Here is a 23,220-nt window from a genome sequence, read left to right as displayed (position 1 = left end):
TTGCTGCTTTAGCTGTAACTTTGTTTTGCCTTGTCTTGCTCTCTTTTAATCTCTCTGCATCTGCATTTATAATCTTTTCTATTCCTTTACTGTCCTCTTTGCACTCTTTTTCTCTTACTCCTCTCTTTCCAATACCATCTTCGCCTACTCACCATCCTCGGCTGCTGCTGCTCCATTATGTATTGCTGCAATGCACCGTGGGAAATTTTAGGAAATGGAGTCGGATCCTGATGATGAGGTACTTATTTCATAACTTGTCCACCTTTGCCTTTAATGTGGTGCTTATGTGATCATTTGCTTATTTATGTGATTGGTCAAAAGCTTTTGTACCAGCTCCTGTCATTGGTCAGGCAAGTGCATGATTTCTTTTTGTGTTTATGAGTATATTTAAAGCGTTGTGTTATTTTGTGGCTTGGTGGAAACATTTTCCACATATCTCTTTTGCAGATTTAAGGTGTATTTAATTTTATTTCAAAGTTAAGCAATTAGGCAGTTTCACTGGAAAATACTAACCTTTCACATTGTTAGCAAATGGGCTGTGCTTGTCTAGTTGGCCTTCTCTCAGGAGACCACATTTCAAAGTAAAATGAAGCACAACATTCCTTGCAGAAACTGAAGCAACTGAAATATTTAACTGATATCCTAAATTAAGTTCACCGCATGAATTAATTTCTTCAAAAGATGCACTGGAAAAATCTGGACGAACATAGATACAGTGCTTTCAAAACAATCAAAAGGAAATTGTAGTAGTTAGTCACTTAAAAGTTCATTGCACTACGATTTTTGTCACTTTGTTCTTACATAGGATTTTTATTTTTGTGTTATTACAGAATGACAAAGATCGACGACATACCTTTGCTTCATTAGCATTGCGAAAGCGCTACAGCTATCTGGCCGATCCAGCATCCAGTGAGTCCTACATTTTCTTTATTCTTGAAACATCAGCATGACATAATCACACAGTCAAAGCTTTCTTGAAACATCAGCATGTCACAATAATCTCATATCTCACCATTTTCAAAAACAGAACTGCCAGTATATAATGTCTGTGTACATTAGTCATAAACAATTTCATTTGTTTGCTTGCTTTTTTGCCTTCTCTGTTTTTCTTTTGTCATGTGTATTGTTTTTTGTTCCATTGTTTCACATTTCATATGATTTGCTACCACATTGTCTATATAGGTTGTGTATTGCTTGATGTGTTTTTAAATAAACTCATTATTATTTCCTATTTGTTGTCGTTATTTGTTTAATTTTCAAAAGAATTTGCTTGGTTTGTAGGCACTTCTTATAATTGCTCATGATGAGAAACTGTGGACTCCATATCAATACTCAGTACTTGCTTTCTTATTCATTTATTAACATTTTATGCCTTGTAATTGGCCAATTTATTTGTTTTTTGCCATTTGAGGGCAAGTGAAAATAGTTTGTCTCAATACCAAAATGTCAGTAGTCAATACCAGTATTACTGAAATTTTGTTATTTCAAAACCACATCTAGAACTAAAAGGCTATTGAACATATTTAATTAAAAAGGTAAATTATTAAGGTAAATATTAATGATAAATTAAAATAACAGCATATAGTCTAACTAAACATTATATATGTTCCATAAATGGGGCTGACATTCAAACAATTTTTCCCTTGTAGGCCTAACTTGGTGTTTATGCTCGATTGTAGATTGTTTATTAAATGTGTTAAAGTTGCCCAGATGTGATCGGTGAGTGTTTTTTCCTTACCATTTTGTTTACCATATAATAGTGGCAGGCCTATTAGGCTACATTTACACTGCAAAACCTAATGCACAGATCTATATTGACAGGAATCTTATTGACTCAATATAAATTCACTCTACTCAGTACTACCAATACTGTAGGATTTCAAACCTAAACACTGGTACTTATGACATGCCTAAGCAGAAATTAATAGACAATTAAAACTTTATTTAAAAAATCATTTTATATTTGAACATATTTTCAGAACATTTTGAGCTTCTTGGCTTATTTAAGTGGCTGATATTTTTCCCATCATTTTGCATCTCCACCCATGTGCCACAGGCATGAGTTATGTTTTGTTTTTTTATTTTATTTGTTTCACTTTTCATTGTCAAAAGCCTCTTCAGTTTCAGTATTTCCAATGCTGTTTGTTTTTGGATGTATCCCCTGACTAAATCTTTTTTGTTTCTCTTTTCTCTCTTATTTAACTATTTCCGTTTACTTTGTTTATTAATTTGATTATGCTAGAAACAGCTGAAAGAGGCCATAACACCACTCCAAAAACCACGCCGCAGCCTTCTGGCTATGCTTACAAGCCTGTCTTTACGACGCGCTCATACCAGGCCTGGGCGACAAGCTCCCCCATCAACGTCCTCAGCCAGACCAAGTCTGGATTTGGCTCCCTCTCCAGCTCCTCATCCAACACCCCCTCAGCCTCCCCACTGAGATCGGTGTGGTCTGTGAACTCTGCTTCTCCTATCAAATCCATTATTGGAGGTTCACCAGCGTCTTCCATCAAATCTGCCAGTGACGTTGCATCACCCATACGATCCTACAGAACCATCTCCTCACCAATAAAAACTGTAGTTCAAGGTGCCCAGTATCCAGTCCAAGCCTCCCCCACCCTTCTGTCCTCTCCAGGCAAGAGTGCCCCTGATCCAGTTTCACTTAAAAGCCTCACAGGGCTCTCAGCCAGGACATCGCCTGTACCATCTGGCGGAACCTTGCTGGAAAGATCCTCCATTGCTATGACTCCTCCAGCCTCACCTAAGTCGTCACTAAACATGTACAGCTCAAGTTTGCCATATAAGTCTGTCGTAACCTCAAACCCTCCAGCAACCTGCTCCCCCATTAAAACTGTCCCGGGCTTCTCGTCTATCAGAACCAGCACTGATGCCTCTGCCAGAGGATTTCTGTCATCCCTCTCCTCACCATTGAAATCTGGCTCAGTCACTACAACCGCTGCGCTGATCAATGGGACAGTTTCCCCAACTAAATATCGCTCCTCCTCCCCAACAACCCATCTTACCAACACTCTGCAGGAAAGAATTCAAGCCACGACAAATGCAGCAACAACAAGTGTAAACGCTGCATTTGATGAAGTGGAAAAAACTTTTAATTCCTGCTCTGCTGGCTATGGCACACTAAAGTCAGTGTCCTCCACTCCCTCATCCTCTTACCAGTCTATCCGTTCATCTGCATCTAGCTCACTGTATGCCTCCCTCAGATCCCCTCCAAATTCTACCACATCTGTAACTTCCAGCACTATTACAGTCCCTGTCTATTCTGTCATAAATGTCTTACCAGAACACCAGTTTAAAAAGCTCCCTGAAGTCTCCATGCCAGCAGCTGCTCTCCTGTCCCCCAGAAAGGCCATTCCCCAAGAGGTTAATGCCCAGACTCAGTCCTCTTTTGCCAGAACTCTGTCTCCTGTCAAAACTCCAATGCACATGTCCCCAGGAACAATAAAAGCTGCCACCTCTTCATCCCATCTGTCCAACAGCCAGGAGATACTAAAAGATGTAGCTGAAATGAAGGAGGACTTGATCAGAATGTCTGCAATTTTGCAAACTGATACAAATTCAAGCTCCAAAGGTTATCATTCTGACTCTAAGGAACATAAAGTTGAAGATGAGGAGCCTTTCAAGATCGTAGAGAAGGTCAAACAGGACCTTGTCAAAGTCAGTGAAATTCTTAGCAAGGATGTTTTGAGAGAGAGTAAGGCGAATATTAAAAACACCAAAACAGAATATGTCCTAGAGGATGACATAGATGATAATGCACAAAATGAATGGAGATGCCCACCTCGATATGAAACATTAGCTCCTCAAGTTAAAACAAAACCAGTATCTGAGAGAGATTTTAATCTTGCTAAAGTTGTTGATTACCTAACCAACGACATTGGCACAAGTTCTCTTTCTAAAATAGCAGAGGCTAAACAAAGAACTGAGGAAGCAAGGAGAGAAGGAGAGGAAAAACAAAAACGTGTTCTGAAACCTGCAATGGCATTACAGGAGCACAAGCTCAAAATGCCTCCAACCAATATGCGCCCTTCACCTTCAGAAAAAGAACTATCAAAGCTTGCCGATGCATTGTTTGGCCCTGAAATAGCACTAGACTCTCCTGATGACGTCTCCCATGACCAAGACAAAAGTCCACTATCAGACAGTGGGTTTGAAACTCGCAGTGAGAGAACTCCCTCTGCCCCCCAAAGTGCAGAAGGAATGGGACCCAAAGGCCTGTTTCAGGAGATTCCTCCTGTCATCACTGAAACACGGACTGAGGTTGTTCATGTCATAAGGAGCTATGAGCCTCCAGAGAATTCCAAGGAGCCAGCACTGGAAGATGCTAGAATGACAAAGCCTCCACTGCGATGTACAGACACTGAGCCCCGATCACCTGGTGGGTCCATCAAAGAAAGAGTTAAAGCTTACCAAGCCAGAGTCAATGCAGAGGATGATGTGATGAGCAAAGGTATGCGGGTCAAAGAGGAAACTCACATAACAACAACTACAAGAATGGTATACCACAAACCCCCCATTAAAGAAGTTGCATCTGAGAGGATGGAGGAGACCGTGTCAGTACGAGACATAATGAAGGCCTTCCAATCTGGCAAGGATCCATCTAGAGAGTTAACAGGCCTGTTTGAGCACAAAACCAGCAGTGAAGGGGCAGATCCATCTATTAGACCTCTAGACCCAATGCCCAAAGTTGAGCGCATCATTGAGGTTCACATTGAGAAAGGCAACAAAGCTGAACCAACTGAAGTAATTATCAGAGAAACAAAAAATCACCCTGAGAAGGAAATGTACATATATCAGGGCAAAAGTGGCATGAAGGAACTGCAAAACAGATTGGGCAGTGAGCAACATGAGAGCATAGAACCTGAAGAATCTCTTCCTTGTTATCTAGACTCCAGAATACACATGCCTGTCTCTGTGGAGGATGATAAAACCTTGAAACTGCTTAGCCAGCAGTCAGTGGAGTACCATGATGATGAATCATCTGAAACAAGGGGAGAATCATACAAATTTGCAGAGAAAATGCTCCTGTCAGATAAATTTGACTCTTCCCATTCAGACTCTGATGAATCTGTGATTGACAGGTCTCGATACTATGGTGAGGGAACACAAGGTGGCTCAATTAGAGAATTCATGCTAAAGCCTGATAGGTCAGGTAGATCATCAGAAGATGACAATTATGACAAACTCACTTTGCTGCAGTATGCTTCTGATCCTGATAGTCCAAAAAAGTCTATTTGGATGAGAGTTTCTGAGGACGGGCAGAGTAAAAGCAGAGAGAATCACAAATATGAGGACAGAGTAGACAGAACTGTCAAAGAGGCTGAGGAAAAACTTAGTGAAGTTTCACAATTCTTTCGTGATAAAACTGAAAAACTGAATGATGAGCTTCAGTCCCCTGAAAAGAAGCATCGCAGACAAGACTCAAGGGAAACTCGTTCTGGGCCCAGCTCAACACGTAGTAGCCCAGAGAGGTCAGTGCACAGGACTGGAGGTACTGGAGAGGACTGGAGTAGAGACAGGTTTAGGGATAAGTATGATTCCCATGACAGAAAATGTGCCAGTCTACCAAGCAGTCCTGAAAGACGAGTCCTGCTTCGATACAATGATGACCCAAAAAAGGGAGACAGCTCATCTGCAAGCAGTGCAAGTGAATCATCTAAATATTTCCAGCCTTCAACATCTAAGGTTAGCTCGGTAAGGATGAAATTTGAATCAGAGGCCCAGAAACAAGATAAAGGTCCACAATGGGGACAAACTTCAGGATCGCCAGTGAGGAAGCTGCAGGAAAGTAAGCTGCCTGTTTATCAAGTTTTTGCAGGGGGTAATCTCCCAAAGTCGACAGAGTCTTCAGAAAGTGAGAGAAGCCCTAAAAAAGATAGTGAGGTTGGGCAGAGTTACAATATTCGAAAGGCTCAAGCATATGTCCAAAATCAGCACAGTGAAAGACAGAGAAATAGGTCAGATAACTCTTCACCAAAACATCACCAAGATGTTTACAGTAAGGAGCAAATTGCCAATGAAGACAGAAAAATATACAAAACATGGGAAAACCATGGCAATGGGCAACTGAAAGGCCAAAAGACAAAGCTTACTCATACTCTAGTGCATGATAGGCAAAAGGACGACTCACAGAATGAGCAGCACTCATTGAGAGATGAAAACACCACGAAAGAAGAAACTACTAAAAAGATCATTTACACAGAGCTTGTAATTCGAGAAGACCCTAGTAATGCTGAAAAATGCAATGGTGCTCTAAAAAAAAACTCGGAATCAAAAATTCCTGTTAGGGTTTCATCTAGTTTTATAGACCACCATCAAAGTAGTACTTTAAAGTTAGATTCCTCCATTAAATCTGAAAGAACAGGGTCTCACATAGCCAGAAATACACAGCACCCTAATTCTGGTGCTAGCAAATCACATAGTGATGTGTCATCTCTAGTGAACTCAGATTCTAGCAGGCAGATTGTTAATATAGTCTGTAATGGTGTGGATGATAACCAAGTTGAGTATATTGAAAAAGTGACCCCGGGTGTCACTGCGGACATTAAACCTCTTCCTGTGTATGTCAGCATTCAAGTAGGTAAACAATATGAGAAGGAAACTGCTACTGGACAGTTAAGTACTTACAAAAAAGTTGTAAGCCATGAGAGCAGGACAGTACATGAAACACGAGGAGCATTTTATTCTGTCAAACAGAAACAGCCGCCATCTCTCCAGGGAAGCCCTGAAGATGACACGTTAGAGCAGGTTACATTTATGGACAGTTCAGGAAAGACTCCGGTAACTCCTGAGATGCCTACCTCGGAGGAGGTCAGCTACGACCTGAACTCCAGAGCTCCTGAGCCTGTCATCGGTTCCATGGCTGGCATGCCTAGCCCAATCCCAGAGGAGTCAGAGGAAGAGGAGCAGCTGAAGACCTTCATTTTCAGAGAAGTATCAGCAGAGAAAGCCAAGTCTGCCACTCAAACATCAGAGCCTTCAAAAAGAAAACAAGACTCAAATGGAAAAAAGTCAAAAGACAAACGCATAGCTTACATCGAGTTCCCACCACCACCACCTTTAGAAACTGAACATGCTGACCCTGAAAAGAGGGGGTCATGTCCTTCCTCAGAAGCAGAAACAGAGATGATGGAGGTGAACCTTCAAGAGGAACATGACAGACATCTCCTCGCAGAGCCAGTAATCAGAGTGCAGCCCCCTTCCCCTCTTCCACCTGGAGCTGATAACAGTGATTCTAGTGATGATGAATCTGTTTTTCAGCCTGCCCCCCTTAAGAAGTACACCTTCAAAATGGCAGAGGAGTGTGAGAAATGTGTTAAGCCGAGGAAACCAGAGAGAAACAGCTCACAACACAAGGAATCAGGTATCAATGGCACTGTCAAAGGAGAAGAGATAGAATGTGAACAGAATGGAAATGATCAGTCTATCACAGATTGCTCAATAGCAACAACTGCTGAATTTTCCCATGATACAGATGCCACTGAGATAGATTCTCTTGATGGGTATGACCTACAAGATGAGGACGATGGACTGAGTGGCCCTAAAACATCCAGCCTGTCGATTGAGGGAAAAGCAGGAGATCGCTCTTTCAGCCAGAGCAAACTTGAAGTGATTGAAGAGGAGAGCACACCAAATGAGGAAACTGGGGAAAAGGCAAAAACAAAAAGGCCATCTGGGAAAAAATCAGACAATGGGAAAGAGGAAACAATCTATTCTTTGGAAGGAAGACACCCAGATAGACAAGGTTTTGCAGACAATTATTTCAAGAACCAACTAGAAGAGTGCATAAACACTACCTTTAAAACAGTGGCTACTAAAGGATTGGATTTTGATCCATGGTCTGGTAAAGTGGGAGAGGAGGGAGCTTTTGATGCTAAGAACAAAGATGAAGATCCGAAGCCCTGTGCTTTGTCAGTGGAAGACAAATCACAAGCAACCACGCCAGATACCACTCCAGCAAGAACCCCAACAGATGAGAGCACCCCAACTAGTGAGCCCAACCCTTTCCCCTTCCACGAGGGCAAGATGTTTGAGATGACCCGCAGTGGTGCTATTGACATGAGCAAGAGGGACTTTGTTGAAGAGAGACTCCAGTTTTTCCAGATTGGTGAGCATACATCAGATGGGCAGTCGGGGGACAAGGGGAAAGGGGGCAGGAATGCGGGGGTAGTCGCCTCTCACTCAAAGGCAGGGGAAAGAGCTGTAGAGGGGAAGGTAGAGGCAACCACAGATTTAACACCATCCAGAGGCAGCACAGTGCAAGGCAGTACTGACTGCCTGGACGCACCTACATTCGCTGACAGCACCTCATGCACTGTCACAGCCTCCAAGGTCGACCCCAAATTACGCACCCCCATTAAGATGGGCATCGCAGCTTCCATTACAATAAAGAAAGACACTGGCTCAGCTGAACTGACTGATGTTAAAACTGAGTCCTCAGACAGTCAGATGCTGGAATACATTAGCTTGGAGTCTCAATTAGCTGAAAGTCACTTTGATAGCAGACGCACTAACTCTTCCCTGGCTGGCAGAAAAGATTACCCATCAGAAAACTACAATAACAACAATAACTTAGAGTCCTCCAATGTACAGGCCAACTACATCCACTGTGGTAGTGTAGTCTTCAATTTACAGTCATCTTCTGAACCCACCTTACAGAAAGCTAGTAGAATAGAAGCTCAGTCCTGTAGGGAGTCTTTGGAGAAAGCAGAGAAAGCCAGTACTGAGAGTCCTCAAGCCAAAATAGTCTCAGAAAACAGGCAGCCCAAGTCTAGGCTCCCAGTCAAGGCAGCAGGGTTCAGTTTTGACACACTCAGTTCAGGGAAGCAGAAGCCTAAACAGGTTGTGAGACCAGAGGCAAGGAAAGTGGATCCTGCATCCATAATGCCTGAGCCCAAGTCTAGAATACCTGTCAAGGACATCAAAAGAAATGGTGCAGCTAACTCAGCTGTCACAGCTCAGGTAGTTCCAAGGTCAAGTAAGCTCCCAGAGTCAGAGAGATCAGTCAGACCAGTGGTTCCCTCTAAGCTGCCTTTCAAAGACAGGTCATGTGGTGTTACCGAGGCAAGTAAAGGCAACTTTAGCGAGGTGTGTAGGCAGTCAATTGAGTTCTTAAAGAATGTAAGCGGAGAAGCAATAAAGGTGGCCGAACGACTTTCAGACGAGGAGAAACAGACACAGGGAGAGCAGTCGCAATCGGAGGAGGACAGCAGCACATCACGAAGCACCTCACTATCGGACCCCTCTCAGTCCCAGCCCTCCCTCTCCGCTGGCTCCTCCCGAGGGGTCACACCCTCAAGGACAAAGGTCACAAGGGCGGCGGGCAGTGAGAGGAGGAGGAGTAAGCGGACTGGAGGAGGGAAGGAGGGCAGTAAGAATGAAGGGGCTCGCAGGTCGCCTCCCGTCGCGGAGATCAAGCCTAGTTTGTAAAACTTTATTGAAAACTTTACTTGATCCTTAGTTGCATGAGCCGTTGTGACTGATTGGATTGCCTGTGGCGTGAACAATAGCTGTCATTCTTGTCATTCTCTCATCACTGTGCTGTGTGACTGTACCGTACTGTATCTGTCCCTGTCAGATCTCCCCTTCTCTCTCCCCTACCTTCCACAAGATAATTTATCCTAATAATGAGGGGTGGGGCACTGAGCAGTCTGTCTGTGCTGGGTTGGTTAAAGGAACGTTGTTGATGAATATTTATCTGCTTCAGTGTTGTGAACTTTGTTAGAAAAACTGTACAGTACTATGTTGTCTGCATGCTTCATCTCAACAAAATCTCTTTTTTGTTAATGTTTTGTTTTCATTTTTTTATACAGTTGTATAAACTCATAGTTATTGCCTGCATAGATTCTGTTAAAAAATTTGTTTCACGTACACAATCAGAGCACCAGCTGTGTAGCTGAAACATTGTAGTTCACTCTGTCGGTTCTTCCTTTTCTAGCCAAACACAGTACTAAATTTCCCTAAGTATCCCTAAGTTTTTCTTTTCATTTTAATAGCTTCTGTAGGAGAAAAATCTTGTTAATTTTCCCTTGTTTTGGCCAGAAAAGGAAGTCATCTGGATTCTTCATTTGAAATGAATGAGTAGCATGTTTGTAATGTTTTTGTATGTCATGTATGTCATGACAGGTCCACAGAGTCCCTGTGAGAGAACAGACCTTCGCATGGCCATCGTTGCTGATCACCTGGGACTGAGCTGGACAGGTTAAGACTCCCTTTGCCCCACATGACTGACAAATTTAGAAGTTACATTTTACATGCCAGGCACTAATTGTTTACTACTGACTAGAGGGTGACACGTGAGTTTTTTTTTTTACCTTTATGTTAGCTATAGTGTAAAAGTGGATTTTTGTGTGTGGTTTTTATAATATGTAAAGTCTGGGGGAAGATAAAGTAACGTCCCAATGCCGCTGACATTTTTTCCTGTCCCGTCCCAATCGTGTGATTTATAGTGATTTTGTTTCCAATCCCGCGGGAATCCCAAAAAAATGTCAGCCTCTACTACTGACCTTCTGAAACCTAAAATATTTAAATACAGCATGCCAAATGTGCCATCTTGTGCCTGTGCTTGGTATTGCAGCACAGAACTGGATTTATTTTTTAAATAAAGAATTTTTTATTTAAATTCAAATTCATAATTCTTCACATGTGACAACACACTATGAAAGACTCACTGTATTTTCCCAAATATCTGATTCTGATTAGATTTTTAAATGTTTACTTAACTCAGAAACAGAAATTCTTAAACTCAGCACAGAGCAAATGATGGAAGGTTTAAAAATGTTGTAGCATTTTAAAATGTAATTGTCTTTACATCTGTTTTCTTTTATTAGCTGACTCTGCAGAAATGATGCTAGTTATAACATGATGTGTTTTTCTGTTTTATAGAACTGGCTCGAGAGATGAATTTTTCTGTGGATGAGATAAACCACATCCGCACAGAGAACCCAAACTCTCTCACAGCCCAGAGCTTTATGCTCCTTAAGAAGTGGGTCAGTCGGGATGGGAAAAACGCCACAAGTGAGAGTCATTTTCTATCCATCTTTCTTTTTTTATTAATATCTTTCTTTTTCTTTATTGCATATACTGTGAAGTTATAATATCTACCCAAAGCAAACAAATGTAAGTCACTTTAATTTATGTTTTCTTAGCGGATGCACTGACGACTGTCCTGACAAAAGTGAACCGGATGGATATTGTGACTCTGCTGGAAGGGCCCATATTTGACTATGGTAACATTTCAGGCACCAGAAGTTTTGCAGATGATAGCGCTGTGTGCCAGGAAAAGGCGGATGGTAAAGTTTAGCCCCATCTAGCTGACCCCCCCACCCCCTCTTCCCCAACTCATTCCTTTTTTATTGTCACCTTTGTTTTTTTCCTCTACAATCTCCCTGTGCAGTTTGCCAAAGTATTATTCACAGATGGGCCACCAATAATTATTATTTTGAACTTGAAGCCTCAGTGAGATTTATAGAAGCCACATTTATAGAAGATTAAGTCACAGGCCCCGATCACACACAGTCTTACTTAATCACTCTCTATTCTCTTATTTTAAATGCATACTGTATTCAAAGACTCTTCATTTCTGTTACCCTTTTCCCTTCCTCCCAACACCATATGCATGGACCTGGTTTGAACATGCATGTATATGGTCATGTGACGTGAAGCAATCACAGCATGATGCTTTGCCTCAACAATTGTAGGAAGGGCCACTCAAAAAAAATTTCCTGTTACACATGCACTTTTCTTTTGGTTTTAATGAAGGCCCTGCAGTATATTGCCAGTGGTACATGAAACAAACACTGTTCTCTACCATGAAATTAATTCTGTTATTGAAAGGTCAAGCAAAACGCATGATATTATCAGCTGTATCCTGATGAAGCTGTTTTGATATTAGTTGGTAGGAGTGTTACAGGCCAGCTGTTTTTTTACATAGTGGACCAGAGCGCATGGCCTCAGCTAAAAGACTCAGCTGTTCTCTGCCTCTCAAGCTGTTGATCTGCTTCCTCCTCCATCTATCCTTCTCTCCTCTCCTCCCCTGCACTGGAGCAAGGGATAAAAAGAGAGAGGGGGAAAAAGAAGAGAAAGAAGGAGATCATCCTTCTCTCCGTAGTCTCCTCCTCCTTACAGTCTCTTGTGCCTCCCTCTGTCAGATGCAAAATGAATTGCCCTCTCCTCTCCTCCAGTACAATCCCTCATTTCCCCTCCCAGACCCTAGAACCACATTCATCTCATTAATAGGTCATTGTCTTGTCTTTCTAACTTGCATGTTCTTTTGTATGTGTGTGTGTTTTTCCCCCAATACTCCACCTCAACACCTCATACAACTTCATCCTGATGTGGCCCAGACTCACTATCCAGTTCTCTATCGTCATCTGCTCCTCTTAAGTCTTCCTTCTCTCTCTCCTCTCTCTCTCCTTCTCCTGCTCTCAGCCTGTCACCTCCTATTTCCGCACGTAGAATTTGTCTCTCTCCCTCACCCTGCCCTTCTTCTCTTACTTCTTTCTCTCCCTGTGCATCACGTTGCATGAGTCCTGCCTCCTTCTCCCCACCGCCCACACCGTTGCCCCCTTGTGCATGCTGTCATTGCCCCTGCATGCCCCCAGGACCGCCCCTCATCACTCCATCCCTCTGTCTCAACTCCTCTACTATTGAGCTCCTCATCTGAACAGACATCATTATCCTCATTTTTATTTTGCCAGATTTTGAATCTCCCCATTCTAGTAGCAGCACACATCTCGACTATGCCTGTAAAATTAAGACTGCTTCTTATTAACATTTGTAATGGTGTCTAACTAACCAACTAAAGTGACCCTTTAGATTAGACAACACTATTCACTATTAACTAAGTGCATATTACTTGAATATTGGCTGTTTATTAGTATGTATAAAGCACATATTAATGCCTTATTCTGCATGACCATATTCTAGATCCCTGAACCTTACCCAATGCCTAAACATAACAACTACAACAGCTGCCTTACTAACAATCAATAAGGAGTAATTAGGAATTTACTGAAGGAAAACTACTAGTTATAAGTGAATATGTGCTCCCAAATCATAAGTGTTATTCTACTTTATTATTATAGACTCAAATGTTAACTCTAATGTAGCACTTTAGTTTTTTAAGTCAAAGTTAGACATGAACACACACAGCTCTTTGACTATAGGGAGATCACACATAGATATACACTACTGTTCAAATGTTTGGGGTTGGTAAGAATTTTGTAATGTTTTTGAAAGAAGTCTTTTATGCTCACCAAGGCTGCATTATTTGATCAAAAATACAGTAATATTGTGAAATATTCTATTTTAAAATAACTGTTTTCTAATATGATATATTTTAAAATGTAATTTATTCCTGTGATGGCAAAGCTGAATTTACACCTGCCATAACTCCAGTCTCCAGCATCACATGATCCTTCAGAAATTATTCTAATATGCTGATTTGGTGTTCAAGACGCATTTTTTTGTGGTAACCATTTTTCATTGATGAATAGTCACTTTTGATCAATTTAATGCATCCTTGCTGAACAAAAGCATTAATTTCTTCAAAAAATCATACTGAACCCAAACTTTTCATATGTATTGTACATGCTATCACAATCTCTCTGTTTTTGGAGATCTGAATCTGTTTCATTGTCATTGTGTATTAACTGTGTGTTTGTTGGCTTGTATGTCTGCTGAATCTCTGGGAAATACTGTCAAATACTGTGCTTTTGCTCTTCAGGGTGGGATTAGGTGATTGTCTGTGTCTATGTTTAAAAAAATTGTTTACCCAGAAATGAAATTGGCATTTACTCACTCTCATGTTGTTTCAAATAACTAAATAAATAAATAATACACTAACAAAATACAGGTTTGAAACTACACGAGGGTGAGTAAACTTTCATGACAGAACTTTTAATTTTTGGGTAAACTGTTTCTTTAAGCATGTATATATGTGTGTGCTTGTTTGTGTGTGATTGTAATTGTGTCCTGTCATGTCCATCCATTTGTGTGTGTATCATCTTACCCAGGTTTCCACAACATCCTGGCTCAACTGCAATCAACTTCCAACCCCACCCCCACCACACACCCTATCTGTCCCTCTATGTCTGATGATATCGAACCCATCTTAGATCTGCCCCTTGACCCTCCCCCATATTGCCCCTCCTGGGGACTAGAGCAGTACAATGAGCACGAGTCTGTCAGAATCACCCCAACCAGAACCTGCAACCTGCCCCTGTCCAAACCTGTAAACCAGCATCACACACTCTCTAAAACAACTGCTGAAATACACACACACATACTCTCCCCTGATTCTCAGCTCCCTTACGACAACCCCAAACTCACAACACAACTCTCAGCTGTCACATGTGACCCTGACTCACACCTTACCCCTGAGCTTTCTCCCCTAGACCATGATGAGCCTCCTCGAAACCCCTCTGTTTGCTCTGTACCACTCCAGTCTGTCCCAAAAACAGACCCACCCACAATGGATCGAAACAGGATCGAACAGAACCACCTTATACAGGGGAACCAGGGGACTCAACAAAAGGAACAGAGAGAAGAAAATGAGGAGAAAAAGTTTTTTCACTCCCAACAGAAAACGTCTCCTTCAGTGAAACCGACAGACCTAACACACGAGGAAAAAGAAGAGCATCCATCATCATCATTACTACCATCACCATTAAAAGAACCAAGCATTAACATGAGGGGACAGGAGAGAGTGATTCTGAAAGAGGTCAAAGATCATGATGAGTCCCCTTTGCGACCCTGGGCAGAGGTCCTGAGGGAGTCTGGCTCAGGAGGAGAGGAGGAGGAGGAGGAGGAGGAGGAGGAGGAAGAAGTCAAGAAAAGACAGGAGCGACCAGAGGTGTCAGGAAGCCACGTCAGAGAGAGGGAGAGGGAGAGGGAAGTGAATGAGGAGATGACTAAGGAGAAAGTGAGAGAGGTAGTGAGAGGTGTTGAACAAATTGAGTCTGAGTTGTGCTTGCTCTCCACAGGCTGGCTCAATGAGACATCGAACACAGAGCCGCCTGCTTCAGGGCGGAGTCACAGGTCAGACTACATGGACCGACAGGACAACAGGTACTGTACATAGTTACAATTATTATGCTGACATTACCCACATTTAGTCATATCATAAGAAATTCAATTTGAAATGTGTTTTTAGTATTAGAAGACATACTTTACATTTTAAAGCAGGGCTCTGAACCGGTTCAAAGAACGGAAACAAACTAAATTTTGACAGGAACAGAAACAGAAACAAAATCAAATTTTGTAGTACTGAACAGAATCGAAAATTTGAAATGGTCATTAACCGCTTAATAATGTTATTTTATCGTTCCATTTAATATTTGAAATTTGCTTTCAACCAATCACAAATTCAAGTAGTACGGCCTATGTAAAAAGGTTTTTTTTTCTACTCAAACCGGTTTTGGAACGATAATAATAGAGAGGAACGCAGGAACAGAAACGTTAAAATATAGATTCTGCTCGGAATGAACCTATTAAAATTTTTGTTTTAAAGCATGTGCCCCTTTACCAGAAATACCATCTACAGAAACTAAGCTGCTAAAACAGCTGAAAACTTTGGGTTTGTAAAGTCAGAAACTCTTAAAACATATTAAGTATGTAAACATAATTATTGTTGCATTTCAGTCATGTATTTCATTTTGATATTGTTACAGCTGGTGTTTCTAACTTCTTATGTATCACAGCTATAATTGCTTATAAATTAACATCCCTTTGAAATGCGCTACCATTCTAAAATTTGGGGTTAGCTTGATTTTTTAAAACAAAATTAGTACTTTTATTAATTAAGGATGCATTCAAATTATTTTTGGTCTATTTATCAATGAATCCTTAAAATATATGAACCCCAGTTTCTATAAAATTATTAAGCGGCACAGCTGTTTTCAACATTGATAATAATAAATGTTTCTTGAGCACCAAATGTGACACTGAAGATTGGAGTTATTCACATTTCACAGTATTACTGTGTTTTACTGTATTTTTATTACTGTATTTTGTCCTTGTTACACGTTACATGTACTTACTATTATAATAAGAATAAATTATGCATAATTACATGCAAGTAACAATAATCCTAACCCTAACCATATTATAAGTACATGTTGTTAAGTCATATTACTCAGAACTTAAATGTATAATTACACTGTAACAAAGACCCATTAAAATAAAGTGTAACCAAAAAATATTACCGACCCAAACCTTTTAACGATAGTGTATTAAAAAAGAAAAATCATGTTGGTGCACTGCCTACTAGGCTATCAGTGCCGACATACTTTTTAATTTTATATACACTGTTAGGGCTGTCAAAATGACTGAAAAACTAAATTCGAATTTTCTATTTAAATATAATTAAAATTATATTCAAATTTAAAAGGCATAATTTCAGTTAGGGGGAAAACAAGAGGGCGCATCGCGCAAAATATTATGCACGTTTCTTCAAAGCGTAATAAAATAACATGACTATCTTTGGGGGAAAAAAGTGCATAATGTTTAAAATAATGTTTATAAACTATATATATTTAATAAAGTTGCTTAAACCATTAAAAAAACAGCACCTTGCATGTATGTATAGTTTAATACAAAGGACCGAAAACCAGTCACAAAAAGTAGGCTACTTTCTTCATTTAAAGCATGAGATACAGTGGGATGGGGAAAAGCCACCATAAAGTCTTGAGACATGTTTTTTAAAAGTTGAACTTATATTAATTTTACATGGCTTTCTAAACATGCCACTCTTGTGAGACGCAAGTGCAACGCTGATAGATGTCCCTCTAGAAAATGTGATAAATATGCCTTCTGTGTGAACGGCTTGGTTTCAGTTTTGACGTGAACAACATTTTCTCCACACTGATGCTCTCGTTTTCCGCAATATTTTGGTTAAATGGTTAAATTTCAACCTCTTGCAGTCAAGAGAACTCCAGTGACTCCATGACATCATCATCCAGAGTGGATTCAGGAAAACCTCGATACAATGGCGAGCACTCCGATACTATGCCCCGCAGCTCAGCGTCTCAGGAATCAGCCAATGGTGTGAAGGCAGGTGCGGGCAAGCAAGAAGGAGCTCTGATCGCTGAGCACAAAGTCCAGGTGAGATAATCGCTAGAATCCCAGCATAAAATAACTGATTAGATAATGCTGCTACTTCCAGTTTAAAAACATCTCTTCTACTCTCCTTTTCTCAGCTCATATCATGACACTCTTAGCTTTTTTCAGTGAATCATTTGCATCCTAATACAGTTTACTTACTCCAGAGGAAGAAAACGGTGATGACCATTTACACTAATTAAATGAGAGAACTGAAATCACACACATTTTAAGAAGTATTTTATATGCATCCATTAGCAGCGGTTATCATCAGAGACCGGCCTGGACGAAGAGCGTACCATCACCACCAAAGTGTTTCGTAGACGTCTCATTCTCAAGGTATCTGCCTGCTAAACTGCAGGGTGGTCAGGTTAAGATCCGATTTTGTTCTGAGTCTGATTTTGGTGTAGCTAGTGAACTGAATCTAAATCATTCAATCAGAAACAGTGTGATCTGATTACATGTTTTTACATCACTTGGTTCTTGCTGTGTACTGTTTCCGGTTCCTTGTGCTTACAGGTGCTTGGTTTGGGGTTATTATGCATTGCTTGTGTGATAGATACACGTGCACATAGAGGAGTGTGTTTCTACTAATGTTTGTGTGATTTCTAAAGGTGGTGATGATGGGCATGAAGGCGTGTTAGCTCATATTTAAAGTTCCAGCTTTGCTTGCAGGTTCACATGACTGCTCTGGGTGTGTGGAAATGTGCTTGTAGGTGTGGTGTCCTGGATCTGTTGTGTTTGCATATTGAACTAAGTGCTGTCTTGCTTTAGGGAGAGGAGGCACGCAACATTCCTGGCGAGTCAGTTTCAGAGGAACAGTTTATTGATGAAGATGGAAACATCATCACCAGAAAAGTAACTCCATTGTTCCCTTTATGTTTTCTTTTTCTCTTACTCTTTTATCCGTTTTTGATTTTCTGACATATTTTACGTCCTTAGGTTGCTTGTAGTTTTGTGGCTTTGTCTTTTCAGAGCTGATTTAGGGACAAAGATTGAATACAACACATTTTCTTGCAGCTCACTCCTCCACTTCCTTAACTGATTCTTCCCAGTCTTTCCTCACTTTTCTTTGATTTCCCATGACAAGCATTCATGGTGACCTCTGACCTTCAATACCCATCTACAGGTCATTCGAAAGGTGATTTGCCGTGTGGACACTCCCACTCCTGAAAACCAGGGCTTGGGGAGTGGCATGGGGTCACAGGGAGACCCTGCCTCCCTGGGGAAGAGCCACGTCCCCCTGGTCCCTGATATCCAAAGCCATCTTGCTACACATGCTGAGGTTTGCACAGTCTGTGTGGAGTTTTTCCTCTTTCCTTAAAGGTCCCCCTGAAGTGCCTTGAAACACGCAGCATTATTCTATGTGGTGACGTAATTTCAACTGAAACAGGAAGAGAGGGCGGGACATATCTAGCAGCCCCGCCCCCTTTTTAAAAAAAAATAGCCAATAGTGTTTTGTTTATATCTGCTCAGGCCAGAACCGTTGAGCTCGGTAAAGCCACATTTGACAGCCACAGTCTATTAGATTACCCCTAGATTCAATATGAAACTCTTAATAAAACAAAATAGTGGTCATAACCATGCTGAGGCTGTGTAGTTATAAAAGTTTTTAATATATTCCGACTCGCGCATATGATCTGTTCCCTATCGCCTACATTGTGCACTACGAGCCATTCACTGTACAGGAAATACTACACTGTGAACAAGTTACCGATCTCAGCTGGCGCTTCAGCGTCTATTTATATCGTAAGGGGGCGGGCACTTCAGTTTCTAGACAATTTTTGGTTGGTCAGAAGATTTGATGAGTAGATGAAGTACAATGTGACGTCAAAAAAATCGTTGAGTCATTTTGGCCGAAGTGACTAACTGCAAGCTTTGAATGCTTATATCTTCTAAATGCAAATTTTGTCTGTTTTGGAGCACACTGCCTTATAGATAACCTTAAGAATACCATATTTATACTAACTAATATGATTTCATGCAGACTTTAAACTTATATTTTTGATTATATATGGGAAAATGGATCCAATGTTTGGCCAATAATTTTTTTTCTAATTAATATGATTTAATGTAGATCTCCCATGATTGTTTAGAAATACTGAAAATAAATATTTAAAATACTGTTAAAATGTTTGGGGTAGATACAATTTTTTTTTCAATGTTTTCGAAAGACGTCTCTTATGCTAACCAAGCCTGCATTTATTTGATCAGTAACACAGTAATATTTTTAAATATTATAATTTAAATAACTGTTTTCTATTTTAATATATTTTATTGAATTTCTGAATTTCTCCAGTCTTCAGTGTCACATGATCCTTCAGAAATCATTCTAATATGCTGATTTGGTGCTTAAGAAAAATCTCTGTTGAAAACAGTTGTTCTGCTTAATATAATTGAGGAAACGGTTCTACATTGTTTTTAGGATGTTTTGATAAATACAAAGTTCAAAACAGCAGCATTTATTTTTGATTTTTTAATAATACTTTTTTTTTTTTTTAAAAAATGTGTTTTTACCAAAGTTTTGAACTGAAGTATATGTTATCATAAAACAATAATGTTGTAGACCAGGGGAGCCCAACCCTGCTCCTGGCGATCGACTGTCCTGCATTGTTTAGCTTCAGCCCTAATCAAACTCACCTGCCTTTAATTTTTAAGTGAGCCTGAAGACCTTTAATTAGTTGCTTCAGGTGTGTTTGATTAGGGTTGGAGCTGAACTTTGCAGGACAGTCGATCGCCAGGAGCAGGGTTGGGCACCCCTGTTGTAGGTTGCTTCATGTTTGTTTGGTTATAGTTGTAAGGTTTTATATTCCAGAAATCCTCATTATATCCTCACAGACTGGAGACCAGAACTACAGTACCTAACATTGTTGTTGTTGTGAATTTCTGGGTTTATTACAATTCTTAAATTATTTATAAATGAAAAAATGTTTAGTAAGAAATCATGTATCACATAGGCATCTTTTCTGTTCATACAGAAGCTAATGTACATAATTCTTCAGCTGTCTTTCCTCTAACCTTCAACTTGTCTTCTCTTTCTTTTCCTCCCCTTTAATCCTTTTTTGTCTTCTTTCCAGTTTTATACACTGTGCCTCCCCTACAGCAACAAATAACATGAACTCAACTATACTTCTTGAACTGTTTAATATTAACTTCCTGTCACTGGTTACTAATAGGCTGTTATATAATGATGTGTCTGGCTATTTTCAGGGTGATGTGTGGATTCTAAACTATAATTCATTCCTTAAAGATTTGTAGAAAAAAAAAGTGTCTCTGATACAGATTGTTCTTCCTCTTTATGTGTAAACAGGGAGAAGTTTCCAAGGTGAGGAAGAAGGAAGAAAAGCGTTCAGAAAGAAAACATTATTCATAAATGTGGCTAAACGACTATAGACAGGTACAGCACTTCAAATAGCTCTCTGTTTATTATTGTTATTATTTATATTAATAATTATTCTCTGTACATTATTCAAAGGTCTGGGGCCAGTATAATGTTACAGAAGGTTTTATTTTATTATTTCGAATAAATGCTATTCTTTTGAACTTTCTGTCTCATCAAAGAATCCTGAAAAAGGATTGAGCATATTAGATTGATTTCTGAAGGATCTTGTAAAAACGTATTACAATAGAAAAGTAATTTTGAATTGTAACAATATTTCACAATATTACTGATTTTAATGAAGTTTCAATCAAATAATGCAGCCTTGGTTAACATAAGACACCCACATTTTAACATTACCATTAGACAATTTCCCAATACATTTTAATAGTTTTAACAATTACTTTCTTACATGGTCTGTTTTGTGTCTGTCAAGGTTTGCAGGTATATTTTCGATCTGTTTCCTGAGCGGCAGGGCCACAAGAGCTGAAAAGAGACATTTGGCCTGGAAAGACATCTACAGCTTCCACTCTGAAACGCATGGTCTTCAAAGAGACAGAACTTTGACCTATCTGCTTGCGCATGAGCATGCATTACACTGCTGTCATACTTCCTGTTCCAAGGGGGTCTTGATGAATTCTACTTCCTGAAATGGGTCCCGGTGAATTCTACTTCCTCTCTGTGTTGGGTCCTGTGTAATTCTACGTACTCTTTCTGGGGGACCTTTGAGATTACACTTCATTCTTCTTGATGGTTAATAACTGCGCTGACCTGGACCATCAGGAATTCAGAAACTGTTTTGTGTGCCATGAATATCAGATGAATAAATGCGAGGGGTATATTCAAAAGACCCCTTTAACTCCAAACCGTATACTCACACAAATTTCCCTATGACCAAAGATGGCACAAAAGCTCTTTTTCGTGTTTTAGGGGGAAAAAAAACAATAGATGCTGTTGAACCACACCTTACATTCGCCTTACACGTTACCGTGGACCCATGACGTCAGGAGGAGGATCCCTGTGTTTTACTTTTTTGAATTTATAAAACTAAAATAAATTATGTGGTGGACTTTTCTGTAAATAAATCACAATATGTAAAAAATTAAATAAAATTTAGTAGTTAGGTTTAGCGAGAGCACTGCAAACATACACTTTACAAGTGCTTTCAACATTTTAAAGACAGTGAAACTTCACGTGCTCTTGTATAATTAATTACTATAGCAGGTATGTTTGTATATGAGAAAAGTTGGTTCGGTTTTCAGGGGACGTTTCCTTAAAATCCTCTGCGAATTTCAACGATTCCCAAAATGGGAATTTATCGAATTCTGTGAAGAAGTCATACAGAGGACTAATATTTTGATGCATGCAGTTCACCTTATTTTAAGAACCTTTTTTCTAAGTTTGCAAAACACTGTATTTAAAGAGACAAATAAGAAAAGACTTTTTCTTGTGTACACATACAACACGTAACATGTCTCAACTTTTATATTCCAAAATGCCACCCTACAAGCATCCATCATGTAGAAATGGTTAAGTGTGACAAGCTCTAACCAGACTGCTTCCTTAGGAGTTCAGTGTAGTGTCTGTTATCTTTCATATGGAAGACATCATCTGCTGATGTTAGCCTGAGCGCTCCAAGTAAGATGTGTTCAGAATGTATATGCTAGTAAATCAGCATTTCTGTTCAACTATCACTGTATCATGTGTATTGGCTGTAAAATGTAGAGGTTTGTATTCATTATAAGAATGTCTTCATTTTTTCTTTGTTTTTGATCGCTGAGGTTTTAAAATAAAATTTTGGCATTTTGTTTTAGGTTAAGTGAACATTTAACATTTTCATCTGGAGTCACACATATTCGTATGGGATGTCTTTAGACCTTTATTACTTGTAGATTTAATAGCTTATGTATTACAAATGACACACACTGGACGGTCATTATAATTTTAAGTATTACAAGAAATCGTTTCCAGTTTCGGAATTGTGTGATATATTTTAGACCAGCGAGTCAATGTGTTGCAGTGTTCTGCATCAGTTTTGATAATATAGAATTTTTCTTTAGCGATTACTTTCTGTTTGTTTGTTTCGTTTTCCTCCAATAGAGTCTTTTTAGCTTGTGGTGTGTACAGTATGGTGTGAAAAATCCTTTAGTGTGCTGAATTTTGCTATGGCAATGAGATCTGAAAGACCTAGGAAACTAGGTCGTGATGGGGTGTGGTTCTGCTTCCCTGTTACATGTCAATCAAACTGTGGGAGGGGCCTGACACGGTCCAATCAGTTGATTTTGTTTAATATAATATGTTTTCACCTGAGCAACATTTTTGATGTACAATTCTTACAATGAGTGAAGCCATTTAAATGTAACTATAATAGCACTTTGGTTATTGGAGGTCTTCTCTTTTAGAAACTAGCAGCTATGATGCCACCATAATGTTTCAAATGTCTTACAAAAATCTGATTTAAAAAATAAAATAAATGCATTGATTTTGCAAACATTATATTTTATTCAGTTATTTCAGTGTGTTTATAATATTCATGTTTTTTTTCAGTTTGTGCATTACATCAGTTCAATGTATTATAAATAATATATCTACAGTATATACATAATGAGGTGTCATGACTATAAGGTGTCATGATTTATTTTTAATTGAATTTGAATATGGCAGCTGAGATATTTTACACTATTTATGTAACACTATAACAACTCTGTTTATAGCTGGATTCC

The 23,220-nt window shown here is 39.7% G+C and overlaps 1 protein-coding gene across 37 annotated transcripts in view; it reads left to right on the top strand.

The window, feature by feature from the left end:
- The window catches only part of LOC109053737 (ankyrin-3-like), a 102,428-nt gene extending 79,435 nt beyond the window's left edge, over window positions 1-22,993 (top strand). For 21 of the 37 annotated variants that reach the window (XM_042742118.1, XM_042742120.1, XM_042742116.1 and 18 more), the window contains 13 exons: window positions 212-238; window positions 831-909; window positions 2,243-9,439; window positions 10,144-10,218; window positions 10,903-11,034; window positions 11,166-11,309; window positions 14,034-15,087; window positions 16,941-17,121; window positions 17,377-17,457; window positions 17,893-17,976; window positions 18,248-18,403; window positions 20,429-20,515; window positions 20,934-22,993. In XM_042742118.1, the coding sequence (XP_042598052.1) occupies window positions 212-238; window positions 831-909; window positions 2,243-9,439; window positions 10,144-10,218; window positions 10,903-11,034; window positions 11,166-11,309; window positions 14,034-15,087; window positions 16,941-17,121; window positions 17,377-17,457; window positions 17,893-17,976; window positions 18,248-18,403; window positions 20,429-20,491 (9,273 nt within the window). In that variant the 3' untranslated portion in view covers window positions 20,492-20,515; window positions 20,934-22,993. Of the gene's footprint in view, window positions 1-188; window positions 239-830; window positions 910-2,242; window positions 9,440-10,143; window positions 10,219-10,902; window positions 11,035-11,165; window positions 11,310-14,033; window positions 15,088-16,940; window positions 17,122-17,376; window positions 17,458-17,892; window positions 17,977-18,247; window positions 18,404-20,428; window positions 20,516-20,933 lie in introns of all 37 variants that reach the window. The other 16 variants (XM_042742139.1, XM_042742138.1, XM_042742142.1 and 13 more) reach the window with 12 other exon arrangements.
- The last annotated feature ends 227 nt before the right edge of the window (window positions 22,994-23,220 follow it).

Source organism: Cyprinus carpio, chromosome B17 (genome assembly GCF_018340385.1).
Source record: "Cyprinus carpio isolate SPL01 chromosome B17, ASM1834038v1, whole genome shotgun sequence".
NCBI classification, from domain to species: Eukaryota; Metazoa; Chordata; class Actinopteri; order Cypriniformes; family Cyprinidae; genus Cyprinus; species Cyprinus carpio.
This window is presented reverse-complemented; position numbering and strand designations above follow the sequence as displayed.